Raw genomic sequence first — 24,739 nt, 5'->3', positions numbered from 1 at the left:
AAGCAAGACTTGGTACCCAGAACATTTTCAGACACACCAGTGCAGAGCCTTGCTTAGAGAGAATAGAGCTCAAGTTTGCACATGACTGCCAGAGAATGGGTTTGCTTATGGAAAGAGCAAGACCAGTTAACAAATCGGGCCTCAGACAGACACTGGGCATGAAGATGGTGTTGATGGCTGGGATCACAGTTCACTTAAAGCCCACTGTGACCACATAGCAGCCCGTTATTACTGTATGGTCTCTGCTGAGAACCAGGACTCTGCTCACAAATAGCATGTGGCATTCTTTACGGTCATATCAAATACAGCTGCTAGTTTATATAGATCTCAGACTACAAATGCATCCCACAGTTTCATCCTCATATCTCAAGGCAAAGGAGCATGCATATCTCGGAGCATGTTAATGACTTGTTTATAGCTCAGCTGAATACCAGGGTAATTGCTTGCTAAACCAGAGCTTAAGAAAGTTCACAGCATCATAGAGGAACCAACTCCCAAATTAAGTTGGGAACACAGTGATGTTATGTAGGACAAACACTCTTAGGTAGGAGGAGACTGGCCAAGTCAGATAAGAGTGTTCTCTGTGCAAAGAGAGTGGCTTATTAAGAAGAAAACAAAACCCAGACAAATGCAAGCTATTGTTGTCACTATGAATAGTGTGGAAAGTTCTCCTAACAATCCCAGTTGCTCAGCATTGAGCACAGAAGAGGGAGCCTGGTAAAATTGAAATCCTATTCAAAGATCCCACTTTGATGGAGAGACGGACTTGCTGGATTTGGATTTCAGGACACAATTCCATTTGAGTATTTCCTTGGAACTGTTGGAACAAGTCCAGAGGAGGCCATGAGGATGATCAGGGGACTGAAGCACCTCCTGTATGAAGACAGGCTGAGAAAGTTGGGGCTGTTCAGCCTGGAGAAGAGAAGGCGGTGTGGAGACCTCATAGCAGCCTTCCAGTGTCTGAAGGGGGGCTATAAGGATGCTGGGGAGGGACTCTTCATTAGGGGCTGTAGTGACAGGACAAGGGGTAACGGGTTCAAACTGAAACAGGGGAAGTTTAGATTGGATATAAGGAAGAAATTCTTTACTGAGAGGGTGCTGAGGCACCGGAATGGGTTGCCCAGGGAAGTTGTGAATGCTCCATCCCTGGCAGTGTTCAGGGCAGGGGGGTTGGAACTGCATGATCTTAAGGTCCTTTCCAACCCTAACTATTCTGTGATTCTACATCCAATTTAAGCAACAACATTACCCAAACAGCACTGTGATTTCCCAGCAGCATTTTACCCATCTTCCCCTCATCCAGGTGGGAAATTCTTACCTTCCCAGAGCCAAAGACTGCCTCCTGAGCATATTTAATTAGGCACTCCTTGCAGAACAAGTGACCATCTGCACACTGAGTCAGCTTCTCAAACGCAAAGTCCTCGTAACAACAGCGGCACTCTATCATCTGCCCATCCTGCAGCCATAAAGAGGTATTGGCATAATCATCAGAACATCAATAGCTATAGCAATATACACACACATGCAAGCTAGAAGCACTGCCAGCATGCATTCTAAAAAGAGCCACAGATGTGCATTAGTTACCCTGTTTGGTTGTCAAAACTCACTAAGCACAACCAGAAACTCAGTTTCAAGTAACTTAACAGCTACACGTTCTGCTTGAGAGGTTCTTAAAAGCTACAGAAGACATGGTGTTTAATAGTTCTGAGCTTACAGGCAGAGAAGCACTTTGGGTTCAGGAAGGTGCAATTGCAGGGAAGAGGCATTCCCACCATTCTTATGGGGAAAATCAAGCTTCAGATCTACAGCCCTCTCAAAGAACATTTACCCATCTGCTTGGAGAGACCTTGTCTTGGCCTCTTCACTACAGGGGTGAAGAAGCTTGCCTCTTAAGTAGTAAGTATGCCCACATCTTCAAAGGTCCAGTATCTCCAAAGTCTGAAGAGAAATGGGCACTGAGAAGGACAAGGTAATCTACTCAACTTTTCTCTCTTTACTTCAAAGCAAAGGCCCAATTTTCAGGTGTTTAGAGTCCTTCCTGCAAATGAGGAAAGCCTGTTGGAATCAGAGCTCCAACAGCAGCATCTCTGTTTTAAACAGCCATAATGGTGGTACCAAGGGCAAGCCTGGTAACTATTCTATTGCAATGTTTGCTCTGGCCAGTCAAGATACAAGCAGCAGCTAACTGAATTACTAGAGATCATTACATGCATCAATACTGTCCTGCTGGACTCAGCTCTTGTCTACCTGTGCTAAACGCCAGCCAACACACACACTGCAGGTTCTGCCAGCTCAGCAAACGCAGCACAGTACAAATGCAGCTTCAGGAAAGCTCCATTCCAGAAGCCAAAAGAGTCTGTGAAGGATTTAGTGTAAAACAGCATCTATGCTGAACTCGGACCACATTATAGATACTGACCTTCTGATACTGCTCCTCATTCATCTGCAGAGCAAGGAGGAAGTCTGCATGCTGTAAGAGAGACACGTGCACCTGTATTTATAGCATAGATAAAGCAATTTTACAGCCTCTACACTCTTTTACATTATCTCAGGATTTAGAAACCACCATAAAAAGCTCCCTGTCTGCTTACACCACCACTCAGCCCATCCTTCCAATTCATTAAGCTATTTATGATTCACCTAAAACAGATGGGAGAAGCAAAGGATCAGAAACAAAGACCTGAATTCTGTATTACAGAGAGCTGCTGGTTCAGGTTTCCATGGGCAGAGATGATCTCACCCAATGGACCCCTCCAGAGAAAGCCCCAAGGAGCACTAGCTTTGTGATTAAGAGGAGACACTATCCATCTGCCTAAAAGACAACGATCTTTAAGAAAGGACTGTAGGTGCAGAGCTGTGAATTCAGTCTTTCCTCAGACTAGAGGAGAAGACAACCCAACAGTGGGTGTTGCAGTGTTCTGCCTTGAAACACATGGCCCTCAACACAGAACAAGATGATCTGGAGACATAGGACTGCCAACCCGTGGAAGGCAGAGTGAGTGGACAGACTGCCTTGGGCCTGGTCATTACTCACCACCAACACTGAGCTGCTGTTACAAGGCCTAAAGCAGCAGAGAAGCCTGCTACCCATTAGAGGAGGAGTTAGTTAGCAGAGCTTTTCCTGCTTCATAGCAATAAAAGTCCAGAACACTGTTTGCAAAAGCAGCAGATGTATAGTTGAGAAAATAGGAAATTCTGTGCTTGGCTTTTTTCCTTCAAAAAAAATCAGTAATTTGGGAAGAGTCATACAAGTAACAGGTAGCAAAAGGGCAAAGGCAGTCAGTTACTCAGTGTCTGAATTGCTCCAAGAGGCAGATTTCCACATTTAGGGCCAAGACTTTTATAACAGTTGAAGTTGTTCGCACCGTGAGATCAAAGCAGCTCCTACCACTTACCTCTGCCATCTCTTTCACTTTCTGCTCATAGAACTCCTGCTCCCGTAGCACCAGTGGGAGAAGGGAGCACTTGTCATAGGACCTCCAGTGCCGCCTCTTGTTCTCCAGGAAGAACATGCGCTTCTTAATTTTCACATCCCCTAAAGCACAGTTAAAGGCACAATGAAATGGGATGGAGCAGCCAGAACTATGCTTAAATCCTTCTTTCTCCACACGTCACACTCAGCATCTCAAGCAGCACTGTACCAAGCAGAGGTACTAAGGAATAGCTCCAAAACTGATGCCAGATATTGACAGAAGCATCTCTATTTTGGGACTACGTCCCTTTTCAAGAACAGCACTTCCTGCTGCAAGCCAGTTCTGCTTACAACAATGATGTGGAGAGCACAACACATACAACTTGCTATTCACCTTGCTCAAATTTGAAGTCTATATATGAATACTGATTCATCTCTTTCTTCCTTTTCCGTTTCCCACTGGTTTCAGTAGACAGCTCCTGCCATTTTTTGATAGCATCTGAAAAGGCCTAGAAAACAAGAGACAGACTTAAATCCTGTGCTCCTGGAAGAAAGCAAAACCACAGACTTCACATCAAAGCGCAGTACAAACATGCACATGATGCTGACCCAAAACTGGAAAGCCAAACACCCCATTCAGAGGCAAATATAGCTCTTTACTTTGCTCACCTTGTCGCATTATGTACTCATAAAGCAATCATTCCATAAATCCAAACCAGCTGAATGATACTTCACACCACCTATTGTGTAAAGCTATTTCAACTCCATCTGGTGTCCCCTTTGATGCAATGGAGCTGGTTTGGCTTCTTTTTGGTTGTTGGGTTTTGCTTTTCAGTTAAGAAAAGGAAGCTCAAATACTCAATCAAGCAAGTGAAGGGACAAGGGGTTTTTGTTTAAGACCTGGCATAGTACAGAAAGAAGCTCAAGCAAGAGGAGGATATCAGAGTAGATCCAAGTCAAATGCTTGAAGCCACATTTACATTCAGTTTGCTGATACATAAACCAAGTGTCTCTGCAGCTTCATTGCAGTGACACTCTTTTACAGGGAACAGACCTCAGAGCAGCCTTCCAGTATCTGAAGGGGGCTTATAAGGATGCTGGGGAGGGACTCTTCATTAGGGACTGCAGTGACAGGACAAGGGCTAATGGGATCAAACTGAAACAGGGGAAGTTTAGATTGGATATAAGGAAGAAATTCTTTACTGTGAGGGTGCTGAGGCACTGGAATGGGTTGCCCAGGGAAGCTGTGAATGCTCCATCCCTGGCAGTGTTCAAGGCCAGGTTGGATGAGGCCTTGGGTGCCATGGTTTAGTGTGAGATGTCCCTGCCCATGGCAGGGGGGTTGGAACTGGATGATCTTAAGGTCCTTTCCAACCCTGACTATTCTATGATTCTAATACAGGACTCACCCCACAAGTCATCATAAAAAGAACCAGGAGAGGGAAACTGGGGCTTCTTTTCAATTCCATGCAGTCAGTTAACTAATAGCAGCAGTTAAATGTTAAATGTTTGAAGATTTAGCTAAAAGTCTAGGTTTTACTGACAATTATATGACACTTCAGCAGCAACGTATGGGAACACTTCTCAGTTTAATGCACCATCTACCATCAACCAGCCAGTTCTACCAGAGAGAACTAAAACCTTCCTGCAGCATTCTGTCTGACCAATATATTTTGCAAGTCTCTTCTAAATGGATTAATACGTCTTAAAAGGAAAGGAAGAGCATTAAAAAGCCCATAACCACACGCTAGCAGATGGTACAGTGAGGCAAAAGACACAGCACTGCTCTGCAGAGATGAGGGATAACCCTAGGCAAGGAAAGAGACTTGAACTGGAGAACCTTTCGTGTGATTGCATAGTGTCCCTTCAGTTCACGTAGTGCCCACTTAATGTCTTGGCTGCTGAGCATTTTGAAGTCTGCCATAAGGAGGTCAGCTGCCTGAATAAAGCACCGCTGATCGAGTGGGGCAAGCTTGAAGAAGTCAAAGTAGTCCACTTTAGGCACCTAGGGAGAGAATGCAAAACATATAAGAAGGCTGCTGTAAATATACACAGGACCACCACAAACCAGTCTTCCTGTTATCAGGACGTTCTGCAAGACCACCCCAAGCTCAGGTTACATAGCACCCAGTTCTGAGCATCTATCTAAGCATCAGCTCGGAGCACAGCATGGGTGTGAAGCGTATTGGTCTATGCACTTGTGTGGGTAACCTGTCCCGAGCTGCACCATGCCACAGCTCTGCTCCTAGTAGGACCGACACCACATAGTTTAAAGGCATTGTGCATGGCTGCATGAGACAGCTCAGAGAGGATACTTTCAGGTTACTATAAAGCCATCTTTATTGGCTTGAGGTTGAGAGATGCTTCCAAGAGTAGCAAGAGTTGAATACCCATTCAGTGTTTCTCTCTTAGGCCACACACAGCTATTTCAATACACTCAAAGCAGCTCAGGGAGAATGTTTTGTCAAATGGACTTTACAAACAAATGAATACATAGAAAACCCAAGAAGCAGGCTGAAGGGCAACGCCTGAGGCCACACACGAGAGACACAAGGGCCAAGTCTACTTCATGTGACAGAATGACCATGGAATCCTTGTATCAGATATCAAAATGAACACTTCACATGGGGTGGCTGACAGGCAGGCAGGGCAAAAGGTCTTAAAGAGCAGCCTTGGTGCAGCTATGCAACAGCAAACCAGGAGAGTCTTAGAAGCCATCTTGCAAGCAACTATTGAACATTGTCTTAAATGCACCCAAAGGCCTCCTATGAAAGTAAAGCCCAACCTGGCACTCTACAAATATATACTAATAAAACCAGACATCCCAAGTTGAACAGACTGGACGAGAGGCATGCTGCAGATGAGGATACTCTCACTTGCCTTTGTCTCATCTTGGCTGGGAAGCAGGCTGCTGCTGGGATTTAAAACCACTCTGCCTTCCTTCTTTGGGTAATCTGGATTCTCCAGAAGAAAGTTACAAAGCCTGAAAAGAGAAATACGGTTACTTGAGGGGCCTGGGAGCTCAGGTTCACTCCTCACTTGTCTGATTTTCAGTATCTTATGAGGCTGGGCAGACAAGTCCCAGCCTGCTCTGTAAGAGCCAAGGGAGGTCCTAGACTAGGGCAAACTGCAAGCAAATGCCTGAGAATTAAGTATACATGTTTGGCTGTATGACCGCAGAGGGAAAGCAGAGATTTGTCTTTCAACAATTAAATTCATATACATAAAGCCTGTATGAGTGAGCTGCTAACCAACCTACATCTTCTTCCATGGCAGAGGTGAACAATCAGGCTTCCTTCCTCGCTCCCATCCATGTGAAGTGGTACCTGGACTAAGAGCTAAGGTGAACTAACTTTCTGCTACTCTGGAATTCACATTATGAAGACCATACAAGAAAGAAGAGTCCCAGCATCAGCAGCATTAAGTGAAATCTGTAGCTAATGCAAACGCATCTATGGCAAAAGCAGCATGCAAACCCTCACAAAACCCAGGAAAGGCTGATGTCTTCCTCAAGGAAAGGTTATGGGTTCAAACTGGAATTAAAGCCTCCAGTCTCGATCTACTTCCAAATACAGCAGAGACAGAAATACGTTTAAACTGTGTAACCATACAATATGTACTCTGAATACAGGTTTCATTGTAATAAAAGCTTGAAATCACACCAGATTCTCCAATTTCCACTAGAAACTGGTCTAATGAGAACAGCATTTAGAAAACGATCACTAAAACTTGCTAAAGCAATTGCACACCAGCCTGTGAATGCAGCAGACCTGAGCTCCTACCACAGACACCCCTAACTGGCAGGTAAATGGAGTTTCTGGCTTAGGAAAGACTCTAACAAGCAGAATACCCCATTGCTGGAAAGCCACAAATACTTTAGAAGCCTTTTTGAAAGGGAAGCTTGCTGGAGGCTGTCTGAAGCAGTATTCACTGCTTATTCTCCACCATCACTACCCACTGATGTGCCGGCTGGGTCAAGTAACAGAATCTGTTCCTCAGTTTCCCCAGCTGTAGAAGAATGTGCTTTATAAAGAGCTCGGACAAGCATTAGCATTTGTAAAACTTGTTGAATGAGAAAGTACAAGGCTGCAGCAAAGACATAATTGCAGCTAATTCACATTCCTGATGTCAGAAATCAGTCCCTCATTAAGAAATCCGGGCTGGTTTGAAGCATTAACCCACTATCAAGGCATGATTACTTTAGCCCTGCTTTCACATTCAAAGCAGAGGCGCTTCTTTCTGGTTAATCAGGTATTGACATGTTGAGCCAGAAGCTTTTGACTGAGCATGAATGCTTCTGCACACAAAAGCTGAATGGATGATACCCTGCTAAGAGCAGCTCCCACATCTTATCTTCCACATCAGCTGAAAGTTTTTATGATGATCAGCTTGGAAAACAACAAAATACCTTGGCACTGAGCACTTAACAGATCCCAGCTCTCCCCCTCCGCATCCTTTTGGTCAAAGATAATTGTTTTGATCCAACAACACAGAAACTTCAAGGAGCTCCAACACGAGGGTGTCAGCTGGGGCTCAGTGAGGATACATCTTGTTGCCATCTCGATGCTTGGGATTTCCAGAGATGTTAACCTTCACTGTCTGACAATTAGTGAAGGGGGTCCCAGCACGCAACGCACGCACACTTGCAGCGCTGTTCATTAGTATCTGCACCACAGGACACAGAGCCACTTAAAAGCCTCACCCCTGCCCAAACCCAGCCACCCTTATTTATTGTATTTCAAGCCTGATTCAGCTTGACACACCACAGGCATCAAAGAGACCCTGCCAGCGAGGCTGACCAGTGCTTTGACCCATTTGTTCACACACAAAAGATGCGGTGGCAACTCAAAAAGCTGGTTTGGTTAAAGGGATAAAAATATGGAGAAGAAATCTTTATCATCCAGTGAGTGGGTAACGCGCCACCGAGCAGACACTGTAGATTGCCTACAGGGAAGCCTGTAAGCATCTTTTCATCTCACTGGGCCTGTGGCACACAATGGGAGACGTTTCAGGAGCAGAAGGGAAGGAACACATTAAGACTGATAGAAGCTGATACTGTGACTTAATTCCATCAGGCTTCACTAAATCCCCCCAGGACACAATAACAAGTTGACAAGTGAGAGGGTCCTGCAGCCAGATGTGTAACTCCAGCATCCCCACTGCACCAAGGAATGGCTCTACTGGTCTTCTACACACAACCATCTACATTGAGGTGCACAAGTTATGTGGTATGGGCACCCAAAAGTTTCTCTCCTGCTGACCACACCACCACTGCAGGGAAAGCACTTTAGAAAGACAAGAAAGAAGTTAGCTTCTTCCTAGCCAAGAAGCCCTACTTTGGAGACACAACAGCACAAAGGCAGCAGAATAGGCAACCTACGCCCGATGGATTGGATCATCCTAATTTCCTTGCCAGTTTACTTATTTATGGTCCAATAACTAATTCCAAGCCTCACGCACTTAAATGCTGCTTAATTAGTGCCCTAGTTAATGGGAAAGGGGCATTGGAGTAATACAAGAGAGGGAATACTCTGGCAACCAACACCTATTCTTCATTCTTGTATCACACAATAACCAGTTTCAACATGTTTGAGATAGCAGTGACAGCTGTAGAGACAAAAACACAGAGAGAGGGACCACCAAGCATCAGACACAAGTGATTTACTTCAAACCACTCTCCCCTCTGTGCTGCTGGTGCCAACACAAGCAGGAAAGCACGTCTTCACCCTCTTTTTCCATTCCTTTTATTGCCCTTCTTGGCTCCTGTTTCTGCTCAGCTTGACCAAATCAGTCCCTTAATAGGTACCTAGAGCCAATCCTACCAGCCCTTAAATGTGTTTGCTCTATTCTAGCTGCAAAAAGTGATGCGAGAGAACTCAAACAGTACCACTGCTACTGGCTTAAACACAGGGGATAAAAGCCACCATGATGACAATAAATAAGGGAGTCCAAACCAGTGTCATCTTTACCTGGAAAAAGCCAAAAGACAGTGAAATTAAGAAGCAGGAAACTCTTCTCCAACCCAAGAGTCAGCAATCCACTTTCTTACTATGTTTTACAGAAGTCATTTCAATACCTTAATCCTGACATTCACCCTTTTTAAGAAGCCTAGTAACAGTTAAGAAGTGATACGTAATCTTTAAATAAGTAAATGATCTTAAAAGCAGAGAAGCTACAGCACAAATGTAAGAATTAAAAAGACTTTATGAAAAGCTCTATTAGAAGGAAAAAAATCCCACCAAATTCCCTGCTCTTTGGCACTATCAACACAGTGCTGCCTCCCAGCCTGGATATGCTTTAGAACAGTGGGGAAATGGAAACATGACTGCAGCCAGCCTGTTGCACAATACACCCTGGCTCTTAGCTCTATACTTACACATTTAAGTCACAGCAGTTCCTGATGATGATGAGCTCTTCAATGTAGTCCTCCTTCACATCTGGGAATCTTGCTTCCTACAGTAGGAAAAGCTACAGGTTATGGAGGTATTAGAGGAGCCGTGTAGCACAACCTGGTGAATAGCACCAAAGACACAGATTTATGGGTGTATCTATCACACTCATGAGACAAGGGCCAAAACTGATTTCAAGAGACCACTTCTATCCATCCAGCATGGATACTGCAAGGTGCTGGCTTCCCTTTGCTCCACAGGATGACTGCTAACATCTCTTTCTCACAAGAAGGACATGGGTAGTGAGGTTAGGCATGAGCAGCTGGCCTAACAAGCGATCCAGGCTCACTGGAAAGAGGCAAGGCATGTAGGTATGATCTACAACACAAGGAAAGCTAATATTTACCTTCAGACAGAAGATTAAGGAGTTCCAGACTGTGTGCTGAAATACAACATTCCAAAGCCAAAGGAAAAAACCCAACAATACCTATACCCACCCAAAAGCACCCAGACACATTAAGCAACAAGATCAGATCAGACAACAAACCTTTCCTGGCGTTTCTGTGCAAGCTTTCCCAGCATTAGCCACGTAGCAAAGAGCACCCATTGCTGCTGTCTTGAAGGGTTTCTGTACAGGTATTGCAACTATTGCACCAGATGGATTCTGCTTTGCAAGACTGGACGGGTCAGGGTTGTCAAGCAACTCTGACAATGCAAAAGTATCTACTTCCCCATCTCAAATCAAGTCACTCATCCACAAGGTCTGGCTTGGAAAGAACTGAATTTTGCTGGACTGGGACTTAAACCCCAGTTGTCCCAAATAGAACGAGATACAGGATGTGGAGGGAAGACTTGGAGGGGATGGGAGTGGTGCTGTGAGATACAGATGCAGTGAAATACACTTGTTTGCAAAATAAGTATTCATAAGGCATCAAGAGAGATCCTTCCTCCCTAGCAATCAAGGGTAGGAGCGTGCACTGGAGGGGAAAACACAGAAATGTGAAGCTTCACCACGCTTTTGTTTTGTTTTTAAATATACAGAAGCTGCTGAATGTCCCAAGGGTGAAGGAACACCCTTCCTGGTGGTTCCATTCTTGTGGTTAGTGCCCCTCGAGCTTAGCTGCACAGGCAGAGTCAGAAAGGACTGGGTGGAGTTAACTTATAAGAGTCTTCATGCTGCTTATCCAGTAATCCCTCAGTGCTACTGCCTGGAAATCCACACTGCAAGGGCAACCATCACCCCCTGAGCACCACGGTGGCTTTAACATAGCTATGGACCACACTGCTTTAGGAGGGGCAGCTGAAAGCAGCCATGGCTCTCAGCCATGTGTCTCTAAGCCTTCTCTATCTCACCCTCTATCCCTCTGCCAGTGTTCAATGTTTCTTTTGCTCCTTTAGCTCCACATCCATTCCTAAGCAGCTCTATAGTGTTGGGTTAAGAATCAACCAGACAAGAATAATAGCAGAACTGAGAAGGCAGTAGCCTTCAAGGAAACAGACTCCTGTTATTTCACCTCACTTGAGACCCTGCCATCAACTCTGCTAAATCTCTCTGGCCAAGAACCCATCCCAGAGCAAACAGTGCCCTCAACATTCACATCCTCTCAACACTTCTGTTAGTCTTTCCAAGCAGAGTTTCCCAAGACTCCTTGCCTGCTCCTCACCTGCTGCATAGCTGAGTCTCGGCCAAAACGAAGAGGATTTGCAGCTGAAGTCAACAGGGCTGTGCTTTGAGCACACGAAACACTACACACCTTGAAAAACCTGTCTGGAAATACCATGCACACAGAAGGCAAACCCTGGGAATACTTACTGTCTCTCTGATGAGCTGCGCAGTGAGGTCCTGGTCCTGCCCAGCAGCTCCTTGTTCTGGAACATTACTAGAGCCAAGTTCCTGGCAGCCCTGTGCAGGGAATGCTGGACCTGGCTGTTCATTGTCTACCGCTGCCTGTGGACCCGTTTCTTCTGGTGGATGTGCTGGCTGGGGTGAAGCAGGACCTGGAATCCCATCCTGCTGTGGTTCAGGTCTCGGGAAGGCGGGCGCAGGAGCCTTCTCTCCATATGCCCTTAAAGATCCTGGGTCTGCTTCAGGCTGCCCTTGCTGAGGAGCACAACTATTTACTACAGCATGTGGCTCTCCTTCCAATGGCTGGACGTGTGGATGATCCAGCTGGCTGTCCTCAAGGATCTCCTGGTCTGCAGGGCCTGCATCAGCCAGTTCTCTGAGGTTTTGCTCTGGCTCCAAGTCCTCTCCCTGGGTTTCCACCTTTTCTTCCTGTTGTGGTGGAAAGTCTGAATCCTCCAGAATAATGATTTCTTTGTTAACAGCAGGCTGCGGGCTTGTAGTTATTGCTGGAAGCAAACTTGGACCAGGCTCCTGGTTACTTGTAAGTTCAAACCCGGGGCCATTAAGCTCTGATGATCTGGGCTGTTGCAATGCAAAGTTCATATTCTCACCCTTGCTTGGTCCAGCACTGCTCTCCACCACATGGTTATCCTGGTCTCCCCGGCCGGACAGAGTTGGGATCACATCTTGAGGATATGTGCTCCTCAAGGGCTCAACAGCACTTTTAGATCCTCCTTCTCTCACAGTGTTTGCACATTGCCATTGAGCAGCAGGTCTGATGACATTGGGACGCGGAAGCTGCTGATGCTTTGGGGTCTAAAATGAAGATAGACAAGAGTAAGTAGGCAGGCGTTCTTGTCTGCATGGCAGAATCCTTGCTGCAGGTGATCTTCTGAATCTAATCAGGTTATTGATGGGAAAGAGACTAAGTCTGTTCAGCAAAGCCCTTAATAAGGCGTAAAACCGCAACCCACGTACCTTTGTTGCACTGAATTCCAGCCTCAGTCTATCCCTAGGTGCTAAAAGAACATTTGGCAGAACTGGGCATGCACAGGACTTTCAGAGTGGAATAATCTCCTAAACTCACCTCAGCTCCCATTTCCCTCCCATTAGAACAGTCTGGGAAGGAGGAACTAACTGCTGGCATGTTTGCATGCTTACTGATTTATCTTAACAGCCAGAAAACAAAGCTCAAAGCATTAATCTCTGGCCTCGTTCTTGCCTCTGGCAGACAGGCCGCTGTATGCCAACAGGCTGAATATTCTCTGCTACTGTTTTCAACTAAGAAACAGAAAGGTCAACTTTGGAACCCATTTTCTCAATGCCTCTGGTTAATTCAACATAAAAGTGGAATATATTCTTCATATAGCTTAGATATGAAGTTAGACACTTAATCTATGTAAGCTAAAGCCTTTGGCCCTCCTCTGTGTGACTGCCTGTGCCAGTGGAAAGGTTTATCAGGTGGGCTGGCTTTGTAACTATGCAAAAATGTAAGTGCCTGCAAGAACCAACAAGAATCCGGATAGAATAAAGGGATCTAAAGCACACAAGGTCAAATAAGGCATGGTTTGAAAACCTGCCTCTGAAGGAACATCCCACCCTTTTATAAAGCACTCCATCTTTCTGGATCTCAACAGACAGCTTTACAGAAGCTACAGCCTTTGTTAATTAGAACTTTAAATACAATAGTTTAATAGTCTAGATCTCCCCTCCTGTGCCCACAATATGATTAAACAGAGCCAGCAAAATGCCACATTTCAACATCCATTTCAGACATCCTGCGTAAATGACCATAACTGGACCAGACTCTCAAAGGAACGCATCAGATATTCACAGGAGAGTTGGCTATAAAGGCCATGAATAAAGCAGGGCAAGTACAGGAATGACAAATTACCTCTTCCAAGATGACTACATCATCGTCATCTTCCTCACGCTGCTGCTCCGCTGGTGCTTCCAGCGGAAAAGGTAATTCTTCATCCGAGGAATCCAATGTCAGGACACCTTCGTACCTGCAGTCTATCCAATCTGTGGGATATATGAGGTCAGCTATTTGCTCAAGGTAAATAACTGAGATCACAGGGCACAGGCACTGATACATCTCAAAAAGCAGTCTGCATTGCATTGCATTGCGGCAATAGGGAAGAAGCACTCAAAAGTCACCAGTTCCTCTGCAAGTGCAGTTGTGGCACAGTTACAGCCTCTCCTGTCTCCTCTGAGCACAACCCCTGCACAAACTACAGCTCACCACAGCACATGCATGAAACACTCACTGACATTTGTGCAGAGGTTCTTCTATTCCAAGCTTCAGGACAAGTCAAGCTGCTGCAAACTGTACCCTGAACATGCTATGCACAGACTGCTTCCCAGTTTTCACACAGAATTCCTGAACTTTCAGTTATTCAGGGATGCTAATGTGCAGTGCATTCTAGAGGAGAGAGAAGCTTCTCTGTGTAATTCTGCTTCTGCTGAAAGGGTGTGATTTTGCAGGAGTACCTTATGCAAGGCTGAGAGAGTGCCACTGGTTGTGGATGCTGAAGGTACCCTGCTATTATGTGACAACCCTGTCCCTCGAGGCTTGTCAAGAATGGAATACAGATACTACTGAACAGAGCTGCTGGAATCATAGAATCGGTTTGGGTTGGAAAGGACCTTAAAGCTCATCCATCTCCAACCCCCTGCCATGGGCAGGGACACCTTCCGCTAGAGCAGGTTGCTCCAAGCCCCTGTGTCCAACCTGGCCTTGAACACTGCCAGGGATGGGGCAGCCACAGCTTCTCTGGGCACCCTGGGCCAGCGCCTCAGCACCCTCACAAGGAAGAACTTCTGCTTTATATCTAACCTAAATCTCCCCTGTTTAAGTTTGAACCCATCACCCCTTTTCCTGTCTCTATAGTCCCTGATGAAGAGCTCCTCTCTGGCATCTTTGTAGGCCCCCTTCAGATACTGGAAGGCTGCTATGAGGTCTCCACGCAGCTTCTCTCCTCCAGGCTGAATGCAGGAGAGACACTCAAGGCAGAAACAGAGGGTTTCTGTACTGCAGAGACAGCATACAACCACGCTTTCCCTATGATTTGACACATCATTTTGGCTTATGCTTTAGCATACGTATTCATGAGCATTCATTTATCACCTTTCAGGCATACACAGAAAGCATCATTTTGCATTCCACTCTTGGAGGAACGGGTGCCAACGCACACAGCCCGATGTGGATAGGAATGCAGAGCCAGCCTCTCTCCTCTGAGGTCCTCAGAAGGCTGGAACACCAGAAGCCCCTCATCTCTACACGGTGTTCCCAAGAAGTTCACAATCTGCCTTGAGGCAGTACAACACGAGAAAGGCAAGAGCCAAATATTTTGCATGTCTGCATGAAAGGAAAGGCTTTTCAGTGGGTGGCTGTGAAGGAAGTGTAACAGAGCAGCGAATGACACGGCAAAACAGACCACCAGCAGCTTCCCCTTAACAGCACTCTTCCCAGTTTAGCATCGAGGAACCCTGCTGCTTGTAAGCAGAGCTTTCACAAAGAGCACTTCAGGAACACACACAAACCAGTACTCACCTTTCCCTCTGCCACTCTGGAAGCTGTTCAAGTTAATGGCTTCTTCATTTCCATCTCCCTCTGCCATTTTAAGGAGCTGCACTCAGAAGTGTCAGTGTTCAGGCACAGTCAGGCTCACGCGAGGAACTACAAGACAAAGTAAAGCCAGACAAGAGTAAGGCAAACTCAGCAGCATCCTAATCTGGCTTTCCCAAGAATAAGGTGCCAGAACTTTAGGGGCCCTCCTGGCTCCCCATGCACAGCCACTCCATAAAGGTATTTTTCTGTGCCACCTCTAAAAGCAGACATGCTTCTGTTATTTCCTGTCCTCACAGTCAAGACAGCCAACTGAGGAGCGCAACCAGGCCCAAGAAGCCTCTCTGGAGAAGACACAAAGATGCTCATAGCTATGCAGTCACATAAAGGGGTGGATGGGGAGACGCAATTCTGTCCAGCCAGCATTCCAACCCTCCCCAGATGTGTATCTCCTGTTTCCGAGAGGTCAAAACCCGGATGCATCAACTCACATAGTGGCATTTCTGCCACCATCTAACAATGAGGAGCAAAAGCCACTTGCCTGAGCTGCCACAGGGCAACACCACATAAGCCGGCATCTCAGATGTACCAGCTGATGTCGTTGCAACCATCCCCATAAAGTCCTGCCATGCTCCAGTGTTGCAGAAACACCAGCACTGAGGTGAACAGTCATTATTATGGGTCAGATCTGACAGTTCTGCTGCCGAGGAGCAGGACCATGAAGTGCTGATCATTGCTGAAATGGAGACACCAGCATCGCTCCCTCAACTCCCTTGGGTGCTGCCAGGCTGAGGCACAACTGCAGAGGGACCAGAGATGCTTTGAGCTCACTACCATGATGTCCATGTTGTTGGCACGTCGGAAGGCAGCTGTAGCCCTGGCAGGGCAGCATAGAAGTGTGTGATTTGTTCACAGTGCAGGCACAAATCGCATCTGCAGAGCATGTTTTCTTACCACAAATAGCACCTCTGCTCTGGAGCCAGGCTGAGAGAGCTGGGCTTGGTCAACCTGGAGAAGAGCAGGCTCCTTAAGGGGAGACCCTAGAGCAGTCTTCCAAAGGAATGCTGAAGGGGCCTATAAGAGATCTGCAGAGGGGCTTTTTGCAAGGGCCTGTAGTGACAAGATGAGAGGGAATGGCTTTAAGCTGACAGAGGGGAGATTTAAGCTGACAGATGGAGGCAGCTTTTTCTCCATTTCAGGGCAGGACACTTGCTTAACACACACCTAAAAGGTGCCTGCAGCACGGCGCAGTGCTGAACCAGCCTTCTCCAGGGGGAACTTCCACCATAAAGGTTCTCAAGGCTACAAACAGCCCCATTCACCTGGGGAATGGTTCAGATTTGAGCGGGACATTGGGCTAAAGGAACTGCAAAGGCCTCTTTAACCAGCATTACTACAAATATGCAACTACTCCTACATATTTGAGCCCTGTAACCTCAGTAGCACACCCTATTTCCAGTAAGCACAAGAGAATCATGGGCATATTGATGCTTCAAACATGTTCCAAAAGCAAGCTTTTGGGAGTGCTTCCACTGGGTTCTTCAGCTTCTGCTTTACAAGCAAGGAGAAATCAATCTTTGTTTGCTAGAAGGGCATGGAAGCACCATTCTCATCAGTGCAGAGAAGAGCTGGAGCTGCAGCTCAGTAGCTGGGTCACTGTCAGCATACTTGGTATAAAAGCCCTGTGAACTCATTCTTAAAAGGAGTTTGGCTACCACCTAGTCCTGCACAGCATTTTTCCACCCTTAGCCCTCTCAGTACCTCAGAAAACAAGATCAATGTGCTTCTTGCCATCTAAAAAATGGAGAAATGAAAGCACAGAAAGGACCAGCATGGCCAAGGCCACCCAGCAGGCTGGCAGCAGGGCCAGGAGAGGCACTCAGGCCTCTTGTACCCACGCCAACCACTTCTGCCTCCTAGCAGGTTGGTCCTACAAAAGCACCCTTTGCAATAGCCAACAGCCCCTGCATTGCTATCACCCACCTCTCTCAGCCTCCTGCTCAACCAAGGAACCTCTTGGCAGGCAAGAAGAGAAGGATTATTCCAAAGCCGGCTGTGAAGGAACAAGTACGTTCATGGAAGCCACAAATCATCTCTTGCAGCATCAAGGGGTACAGACAGCGGCTAGACAGATGTCTGCTTGGATTTGCTCTGTGCAAAGCTAAGTGGCTTGGATATTTCTCCCCTACAGTGGCATGCAGGGTGTTAGCAGCAGGGGATGTGTGTACGTGTGAGTGAGTCGACACCACAAATGCTCAGCACAGTCACCAAGAAGTCTTCTTCCAAATTAGCGCTTTCTCCAACTAAAAGCCAGAGCTGTTCACATCCAAGAGCAAGGGATAAGCCACAAAACTGAGGTTAAAGCCATATTCTCCATAGACAATGCTGGCTCCCGTAGAGAGGAACTCATACACTTCAACCTTGTGCATCAAGAAAAGGCACAGGAAATGAGATTTGGGATAACAGACACACACACTATCAGAAGACCTATGGTGGTTTAAAAGCAGGAATAAATAGCATTAACTGCAATACACAGTCAAGGCAACAACAACAGAAAAGCCAAGCCTGGAAAGAACTGGCAATATACCACTTCTCTATTTCAAAACAGACTGCAGAAGAGCCCAAGCAGCTTAATAAAGCACTGCTTTGAGGGGAAAAGCCAAGCTTCCAAAGAGAGCTAGCAATTCATTTTGTCAATAACTCAGTACAGAGCTCTAGTTTAAACAACTATCTGTGAGCATGGGCCAGTTCCATGCAGTGGCATGAATAAGAAGTTTGTTCATGTTTCTAGCACTAGGCTGCCAAGAATGTGAAGTAACAAGATCAAAGCCAGGTCTTTGCCTACATAAACAACAGAGCAAGACAGATGGGAAGAAGCTATTCCACACTACCTCAGTGATTTCAGTGCCTATTTATAGGTGAAGAATAAAGCTATGTGTAAGTAACCAAGCTCTAACATGCCCATCAGCTTTCTGTGCAATACAGTCAAGGACAGGATACTAGAATTGCTTTAAAAGACCTGGCTGCAGGCAGATACTTTGCTTTGCTGTTGTTGGTTTTCCCTTTTCCTTAAAGGCTCCCACCTGCATTACAGCACAAACTGGATTTGGGACTTGAATCCCTATGCAGTACCCAGGTGACACAAACCTCCTGTCGCAGTTTCAAAGGCACCCACTGACAGCACAGTGAAGACCCCCAAAGCTCCCCTCTGTGTTCCACATTACTCCATGTATTCATGACGCTGCACATCCAAGTTGTTTCCCTGCCCAGGCTGCAAAATCCTCCCCATTAAGGTTCTTCCTACAGCAACTTGCGAGGAGAAGAATCCATTAACACAACAGCTAACGGGAAGATGAGAGGCCATCAGGGACTTGTGTGTAACTGTTCCCTGAAGCACATCTCAGACCTACAACTGAAGTCACACATTCTTCCCAAACAAGCTTCTCACACATGCCAAAATGGAAGTCACAAAATCACTGGTCCCAACCACTACTAAAAGCTGATGGATCTGCTGTAAGAGGTGGAGCAGGTCTCAGGTGCACACGGAATGGTTTGGGTTGGAAAGGACCTTAAGGATCATCTCCTTCCAACCCCCTGCCATGGACAGGGATGCCTCACAAGGATTTCCAAACCCCATTCAAAATCCCTGCAAAGCCCACATTGCATATTTTTAGCCCAACCTAAAAATAGCAAGCATCAGTACTGTGAATATATTTAAACTCCTGGTATAGGCAGGCGTTTCTGGACTGCAGTAATTGGAGCAGAACTCAAATCTGCTCCCTCCACCTCACATTCGTGCTGCAATGAGCATCTTCTGATGGAGCTGGAATCTGAAGTGACAGTTGAGGGGAGACCCCCCTCCCAGACACACTGTAGTGTATTTTTCCCCCCTACTTATAGTATTTGAAATCTTGAACTCCCATATCCCCAAAATGGGATTAGATTCAAAGTGCTCTTTTCTAGCTCTAGCTCAAGGCAACAGGAGTAGACAGAAAGCACTGCAGGGGAGGTAGGAACTGAAATCCCAACCGAATGGAGGGAGAAAAAGGAAAGAGCGACTTAAAAGAGATGTCAGCAACATCAAACCATTGTGTGTTTTAGCCTCTCCCCATACAGCAACACCACTGTTGCTCACCTACGTTGACAGAAGAGCACCAACTCCTACTTTCTGCCTGCTGGCAGCAAACGTGTCTGCTGGTAGCCTGCGAGCAAGGTGAATTCCTGGCTTGTTTCAAGCTGCTAAAACAAAGAGAAGGTGCTTAAATAATGCATGGCTTGTGACAAGCAGCAAAGTGAAAAGCTCAAAATTCAGCCCTTAAAACAAGAAAAGCTCCACAGACGGGGAATAAACCAGCCTGACTTACTCTCAGCATGGCACTGAAACCTTTCAAAGGGTTCACACGATGCACTGGGGGCTGCTCCTTCTAACAGTCACTTAGAAAAAGCAGGGAGAGTTTAACATCATGTCAAGCAACAGCATCCCAACTGGAAATCAGAAATCCCCTGATCATAAGCCTGACAAGAACCGCTGGGCTCAACAAGTTGTATTTGCTATGCACAAAGTGATCACCACTGCATCACACCTTGCAAAGGAATAAAGGCAGAGGTTAAGATGTGGACCTGCAGCAGGGCTTCTGCTGAGCAGGTTGGCACAGAGGCCAGCCCCCAGCTCAGGCAAAAGTGGGAAATGCCACCAGAACAAAAGCACGGGGCTCATCCCAAAGCCTTGCTCCTGGCCTCATCCCAAAGCCTTGCTCCTGGCCTCCTGAAAGCAGGAGAATATGGGCAGCAGCTCGCAGGCAAGGCCTCCTGGCTTCCTCCTGTTTGCTTGCCAGGAAAACAGCACAACCAGCTACAGCTATTGCCCAAAAGCTCCTCTTAGGAGCACAGAACAGGCATAGATTTACAACAACTGCATCCATGTAGCTCTGCCAGCAATTTGTGGACATGTAGCATGTGCTGAAGGGGCACAATGTTCATTTAGCAAATGGGGCATGGAGCAACCTGCTCTAGTGGAAGGTGTTCCTGCCTATGGCAGCGGGTTGGAACTGCTTTAAAAAGCTTTAAGGTCCCTTCCAACCCAAAACATTCAAGAGAGTCAATACCAGAATTCACCTGTATGCATTAAAACACCGCCTGTTTCACAATGAACTAGCAGTTGGCTTGTTTTACCCATTGATTTAGGAGAGACACATACACCCTCTGAGGAGACAGGATTCCTGAGATCTGAGAAAAATCAAGGAACAGAAGCTGAAGTGAACCATTTTTTCCTCCACGAAGAGCCAGGGAGCATTGCAGAAAGGCAGAGAATTGATTTTACCACACCAAACCATCAGGAAACATAAAGCATTTTGCGGCAAGTAAATCCAAGCTGGACGTCACCTCCCCATACCTACGAGATGGGCAACACACAAACTGTTCAGAAGATATCTCAGAGTAGCCACTGTTTCTGCAGCCACACCAGCATCATACCTGGCTCCAGAAGCAGTGCTCCAGGCTAGAACATCGCTAAGATGGAGAAGAAGGACAGCGAGTCTTCAAGCTTCTCTGGTAGCAATCACAACTTCACATTCCCTATTCCTCACCCTCTCCTACTCAAGGAGCAGCACCTGTACCCTGTGTAGGAGCCCCATTCAGATCTCTGCTGTGCATTTTTCCAGCCAATCCTCAGTCAACAGCATTCCAAGAACGCATCAGAGAGTATTTTGGGAAGAAAAGCTATGGATTAACAGGGCATGAGCTGCATCTGTGTGCTACTGCTTTCCTGCTACTGCTTCAGCCCCATGAATATTGTTGTCAGGAGCCATGAAAAGAGTAGATTTTTAAGGATTATTTGGGTTTCTAACAATACCTTTCCCATTTTGCAAGTCAACTTTGGACTTCCAGGAAACATCTCAATAGTGTGTACGCCACAGGACTTCTCATCCACTTCACCTGCAGCTCACCACCCCATTAAGGTCATGGTATCTCTTAATCATGATCCTTTTAAATACCCAATCTCCATTTCTATTGCATCTATCCAGTACAAGAGAAAAGAAACCTCTCCTGTTTTATCCTATTTACCTCCAAGGATAGCAGTTTTCCCAGCAAAACCCATCCCTGCTCTGCGAGCTCCTCTCTAAAATAGAAAGGCTGTGTTGAAACAGATTTATTTGGTGTCCAAAAATGGGCAACTACTAATTCAATTCAACTCAAAGCTCCTGATGCCTTCAAGCTATTCCCTGACGACTGGCATCAAGGTCAAGTGCCGGATGCTCCTGTGCCTTCCCATGACCCCTCTCAGTCCTGCTGAATAACAGGGCTCTGTAGCCTCATATCTCTGACCAGCACGAGGCTGCTCATTCTGATGTATGCAAAAACCTCTGCACAAGGGGTAGGGAGCTCTGGATCAGGCATTTGCCTCCCCTATCAGATTGAGTCCTAAATGAAGCATTAGGTTTACAAGGTGTGGTTAGAAAGCGACTTAACGCCATTGCCTCGAGCAGCTCGTTTTAAGAGCAAAGGGAAAATGTAAGGCTTTGAGGGAAGAAGTGTCTCTGCAGGAAGCTCCTGTGAAGGGGACTACTCTGCCTCCCTCAGACCACTGTGGCATGTGCAAAAGCAGCCAGGATAATCCCCACAATCCCAAACCTCCCTCCCCACCACAAACACAGGTGCCAGCTTTCATGTTCAGGCCACAATTCAGACACAAGCAGCCCAGCCCTTCACTGCAGCAGCACAAGCAAGCAAAACCAACCCCTCTGGGCTCAGGCTACCTCCCAAAGCATCATTTAACAGAGCTGTTTTGTTCTGATTTTGTGGCGTAAAGGTGGGGGCAAACAGAAGAGCACGTGAAACCATGGGATTTGCAGCTTTGCTGCTTCCGCAGTGAGTTCTGCTTCCAGTTTTCTTGCCCTGCACTCACGTGGATCCCAAGAGAAGGAGGCAGAGGCTCCTTTATTAAACCCATAATGTGTGGGTTTAACACTGCCACAACTACCAGCTCTACATAACATGAACTGCAACTGCCTCCTCTTTCCATCAACCCAGCGGCCACACAGAAAAGAACAAGGGAAATGCCCTGCCTGCCCCAGGACATACATGAGAGTGCTTCTCTGCTGTCTGTACTTCACAGAGCCCTCCCGAAGAAAGGATGCAGCGTTTCCTCTCCAAATCCTTAGTGTTTTCTTCCCTTTTTGAAAGGATCTTGAATATCATCTTTAAAAGATACAACAAAGCGAACCAAGCACAAGCTTTTCAGGAGTTAAGAAGCTGGATGCACATCTTCAGGAGCTTTCAGGTTACCAACTCCAGTTTTACACTGGAGAGGAAACAGAGAAATAAAGGAGTTTAAGGTTGCTGGATGGAGTAACCCTGGGACAGGCCACAGCACTGACCTTCACACAGAGAGCAACCAGCAGCCTGCTCGGCTTGCAGCTCTGTTTGCTGGGGGCACTGGGAGCAAGAGGAGACAGACAAGATACACACAGCATGCAAGCTGATGTTAAAAGCAGCTGTAAGGGACTAGCTAGATCAAAGCCAAGAGGGTTAGAAAGCCCAAAGAGTCAGTTTGAGTAGCAGTAACAGCCAGAGGACTTTAAAGTCACAGAGTCCCTCTCCAGCATCGTTATAAGTCCCCTTCACAAAGTCACAAAGGATTGATAGGCTGCAACGGCATCCTAGATGTTGAAGCCATAGAAACCATCTAAGCTGCACCTGGGGAAGTTGTATTCCAGAGAAAAAAAAAACAATCATAGGTTTGTGTTGGAAGGGATCTTAAAGCTCATTCAGCTCCGACCCCTGCCACGGGCAGGGACACCTTCCACTAGAGCAGGTTGCTCCAAGCCCCTGTGTCCAACCTGGCCTTGAACACTGCCAGGGATGGGGCAGCCACAGCTTCTCTGGGCACCCTGTGCCAGCGCCTCAGCACCCTCACAGGGAAGAGCTTCTGCCTCATGTCTGACCTAAATCTCCCCCCTTTCAGCTTAAAGCCAGTGCCACTTCTCCTGTCAATTCATGCCCTTGTAAAACAGCATTGTAAAACAGGAAGGCTTCAAAGCTCAACCCCAAACTTTCTTACTAAGAGGGGTACCTACATCATGCTTTTACAGACTGCAGAAACCGCATCAGCTAGCAACAGCAGAAGGACCCCAGTAGGAGCAAATGTGGACAGGAAGGGGGTATTTCTTACTCTATTTTGTTTTAGACGTGCCTTAACCTATCACAAGAAACTCTGCTTCCAAGGCTGCAGCCTGCAAAAGGCACCTCACCTCCTTTCACAAAGCTGCTGACAAGATAAATGCCCACACTTGACCTTGAGGTGGCACAGAAGGGAAAGACACCTGACTTCCTGCAGCAGTGCACCCCCTCCAAAAGGAAGGTTTCTGTGCTGATCTGCACAGTACTTTTAGAACTATTGACTTCAAAGCTTGCCACCAACCATCCTAGTGTCAAACATCCCAGAATGAGGAGCTTCCAAACAGAATGAAGCTTCCCAAGTTACGTATTCCGGTTATTGCAGCCGTGCCTTATTTATGAGCCCTGTTAAGCATCTACACTGCCACAGTTCCAAAGGTCAGTGGCCAGAAGCTGTGGCTTCATGTTAAGAAGGGTTTCATTGCAATACCTGCTTAAGATGGTCCCGTTCCAACACCACAGCTTGTCACCTCCTCTCATGCTGAGCTCCACCAGCATTTGAATCACCTTTGAAAAGAAATGGCCTGGAAAACCATTCCTGAGGATTCAGATCAGATCCTCACACATCCACCAGGGCAGAAACAGGAGAACCAAGATGCTAAAATAAACTGCAAGAAGGGGGAAGACCTTAAACTGCAGCCTAACAGTTGACAGGATGCAACCACAGCTGATACCTAATTAGCGCTCAGACTCTATTGCACTCCTAAGTCCAAGATCCAGCCCTGCCTTTCAAAGGTGCTTTTGCACATTCAGTTGAAGGGCTTAAATGTGTACAAGAAATAGAGTGAGCCAACAGGCCAAGTTCTGCAGTGAAACAGGTCTTAAACTGCCTTATTTACTGAGTAGAACACCAACAGGAAGCTTTCAAGGCACACACAATACCTGGGCAGCAAGTCCGCACTGCACTAATTCCTGATGGAAAGAGACAAAAAAGCTTCCTATTGCACCCAACAACTCCTGCATGAGAAGTATGGTCACCAACCCACAGTAACTATGTCCTTACTGCTCAAATGACCCCTTGTGATAAGATTTTCCAGCCATCACTGTTGTAAAGCTGGGTTGAGTTTCATTTGCAGCCTTGTGGCCAACTAATTCCAGGCCAGCAAGCAAGAACCAAGGGCAGCCATCCAGGCTCCTGACAGTTGTCCAGCCTGACCTCATCCACATCATGTGGCAGTGGCCACTGCAGGGCTGAGGCAGAATATGTTAGAATAGCAGAAAAGCAAAGGGGTTGTACTGGAGGGAGGTGTACCACTGCATCACAATTAAACCCAATGAAAGCAGCTCATGGCCGGATTTAGAGGTGCTCTATGTGAAGCTTTATTCTCTTCCGAGATGACTACAGC

General features: G+C 46.6%; 1 protein-coding gene across 3 annotated transcripts in view; it reads right to left on the bottom strand.

Annotated features, from left to right (window-relative positions):
• The window catches only part of RNF216 (ring finger protein 216), a 79,967-nt gene that overhangs the window by 49,838 nt on the left and 5,390 nt on the right, over positions 1 to 24,739 (bottom strand). For 2 of the 3 annotated variants that reach the window (XM_080619872.1, XM_080619871.1), the window contains exons 3-12: positions 15,204 to 15,329; positions 13,542 to 13,672; positions 11,615 to 12,463; positions 9,789 to 9,865; positions 6,293 to 6,395; positions 5,253 to 5,417; positions 3,807 to 3,921; positions 3,396 to 3,535; positions 2,420 to 2,470; positions 1,319 to 1,456 (exon numbers count right to left, since the gene is read on the bottom strand). In XM_080619872.1, coding sequence (XP_080475998.1) covers positions 1,319 to 1,456; positions 2,420 to 2,470; positions 3,396 to 3,535; positions 3,807 to 3,921; positions 5,253 to 5,417; positions 6,293 to 6,395; positions 9,789 to 9,865; positions 11,615 to 12,463; positions 13,542 to 13,672; positions 15,204 to 15,270 — 1,836 coding nt within the window. In that variant the 5' untranslated portion in view covers positions 15,271 to 15,329. Of the gene's footprint in view, positions 1 to 1,318; positions 1,457 to 2,419; positions 2,471 to 3,395; positions 3,536 to 3,806; positions 3,922 to 5,252; positions 5,418 to 6,292; positions 6,396 to 9,788; positions 9,866 to 11,614; positions 12,464 to 13,541; positions 13,673 to 14,777; positions 14,894 to 15,203; positions 15,330 to 24,739 lie in introns of those variants that run through there. The other variant, XM_080619873.1, reaches the window with a different exon arrangement.

The sequence above is a fragment of the Psittacula echo genome (genome assembly GCF_963264785.1).
Source record: "Psittacula echo genome assembly, chromosome: 5".
Taxonomy (NCBI): Eukaryota; Metazoa; Chordata; class Aves; order Psittaciformes; family Psittacidae; genus Psittacula; species Psittacula echo.
Note: the sequence above shows the minus strand (reverse complement) of the source record. Positions and strands in the feature narration are given on the sequence as shown.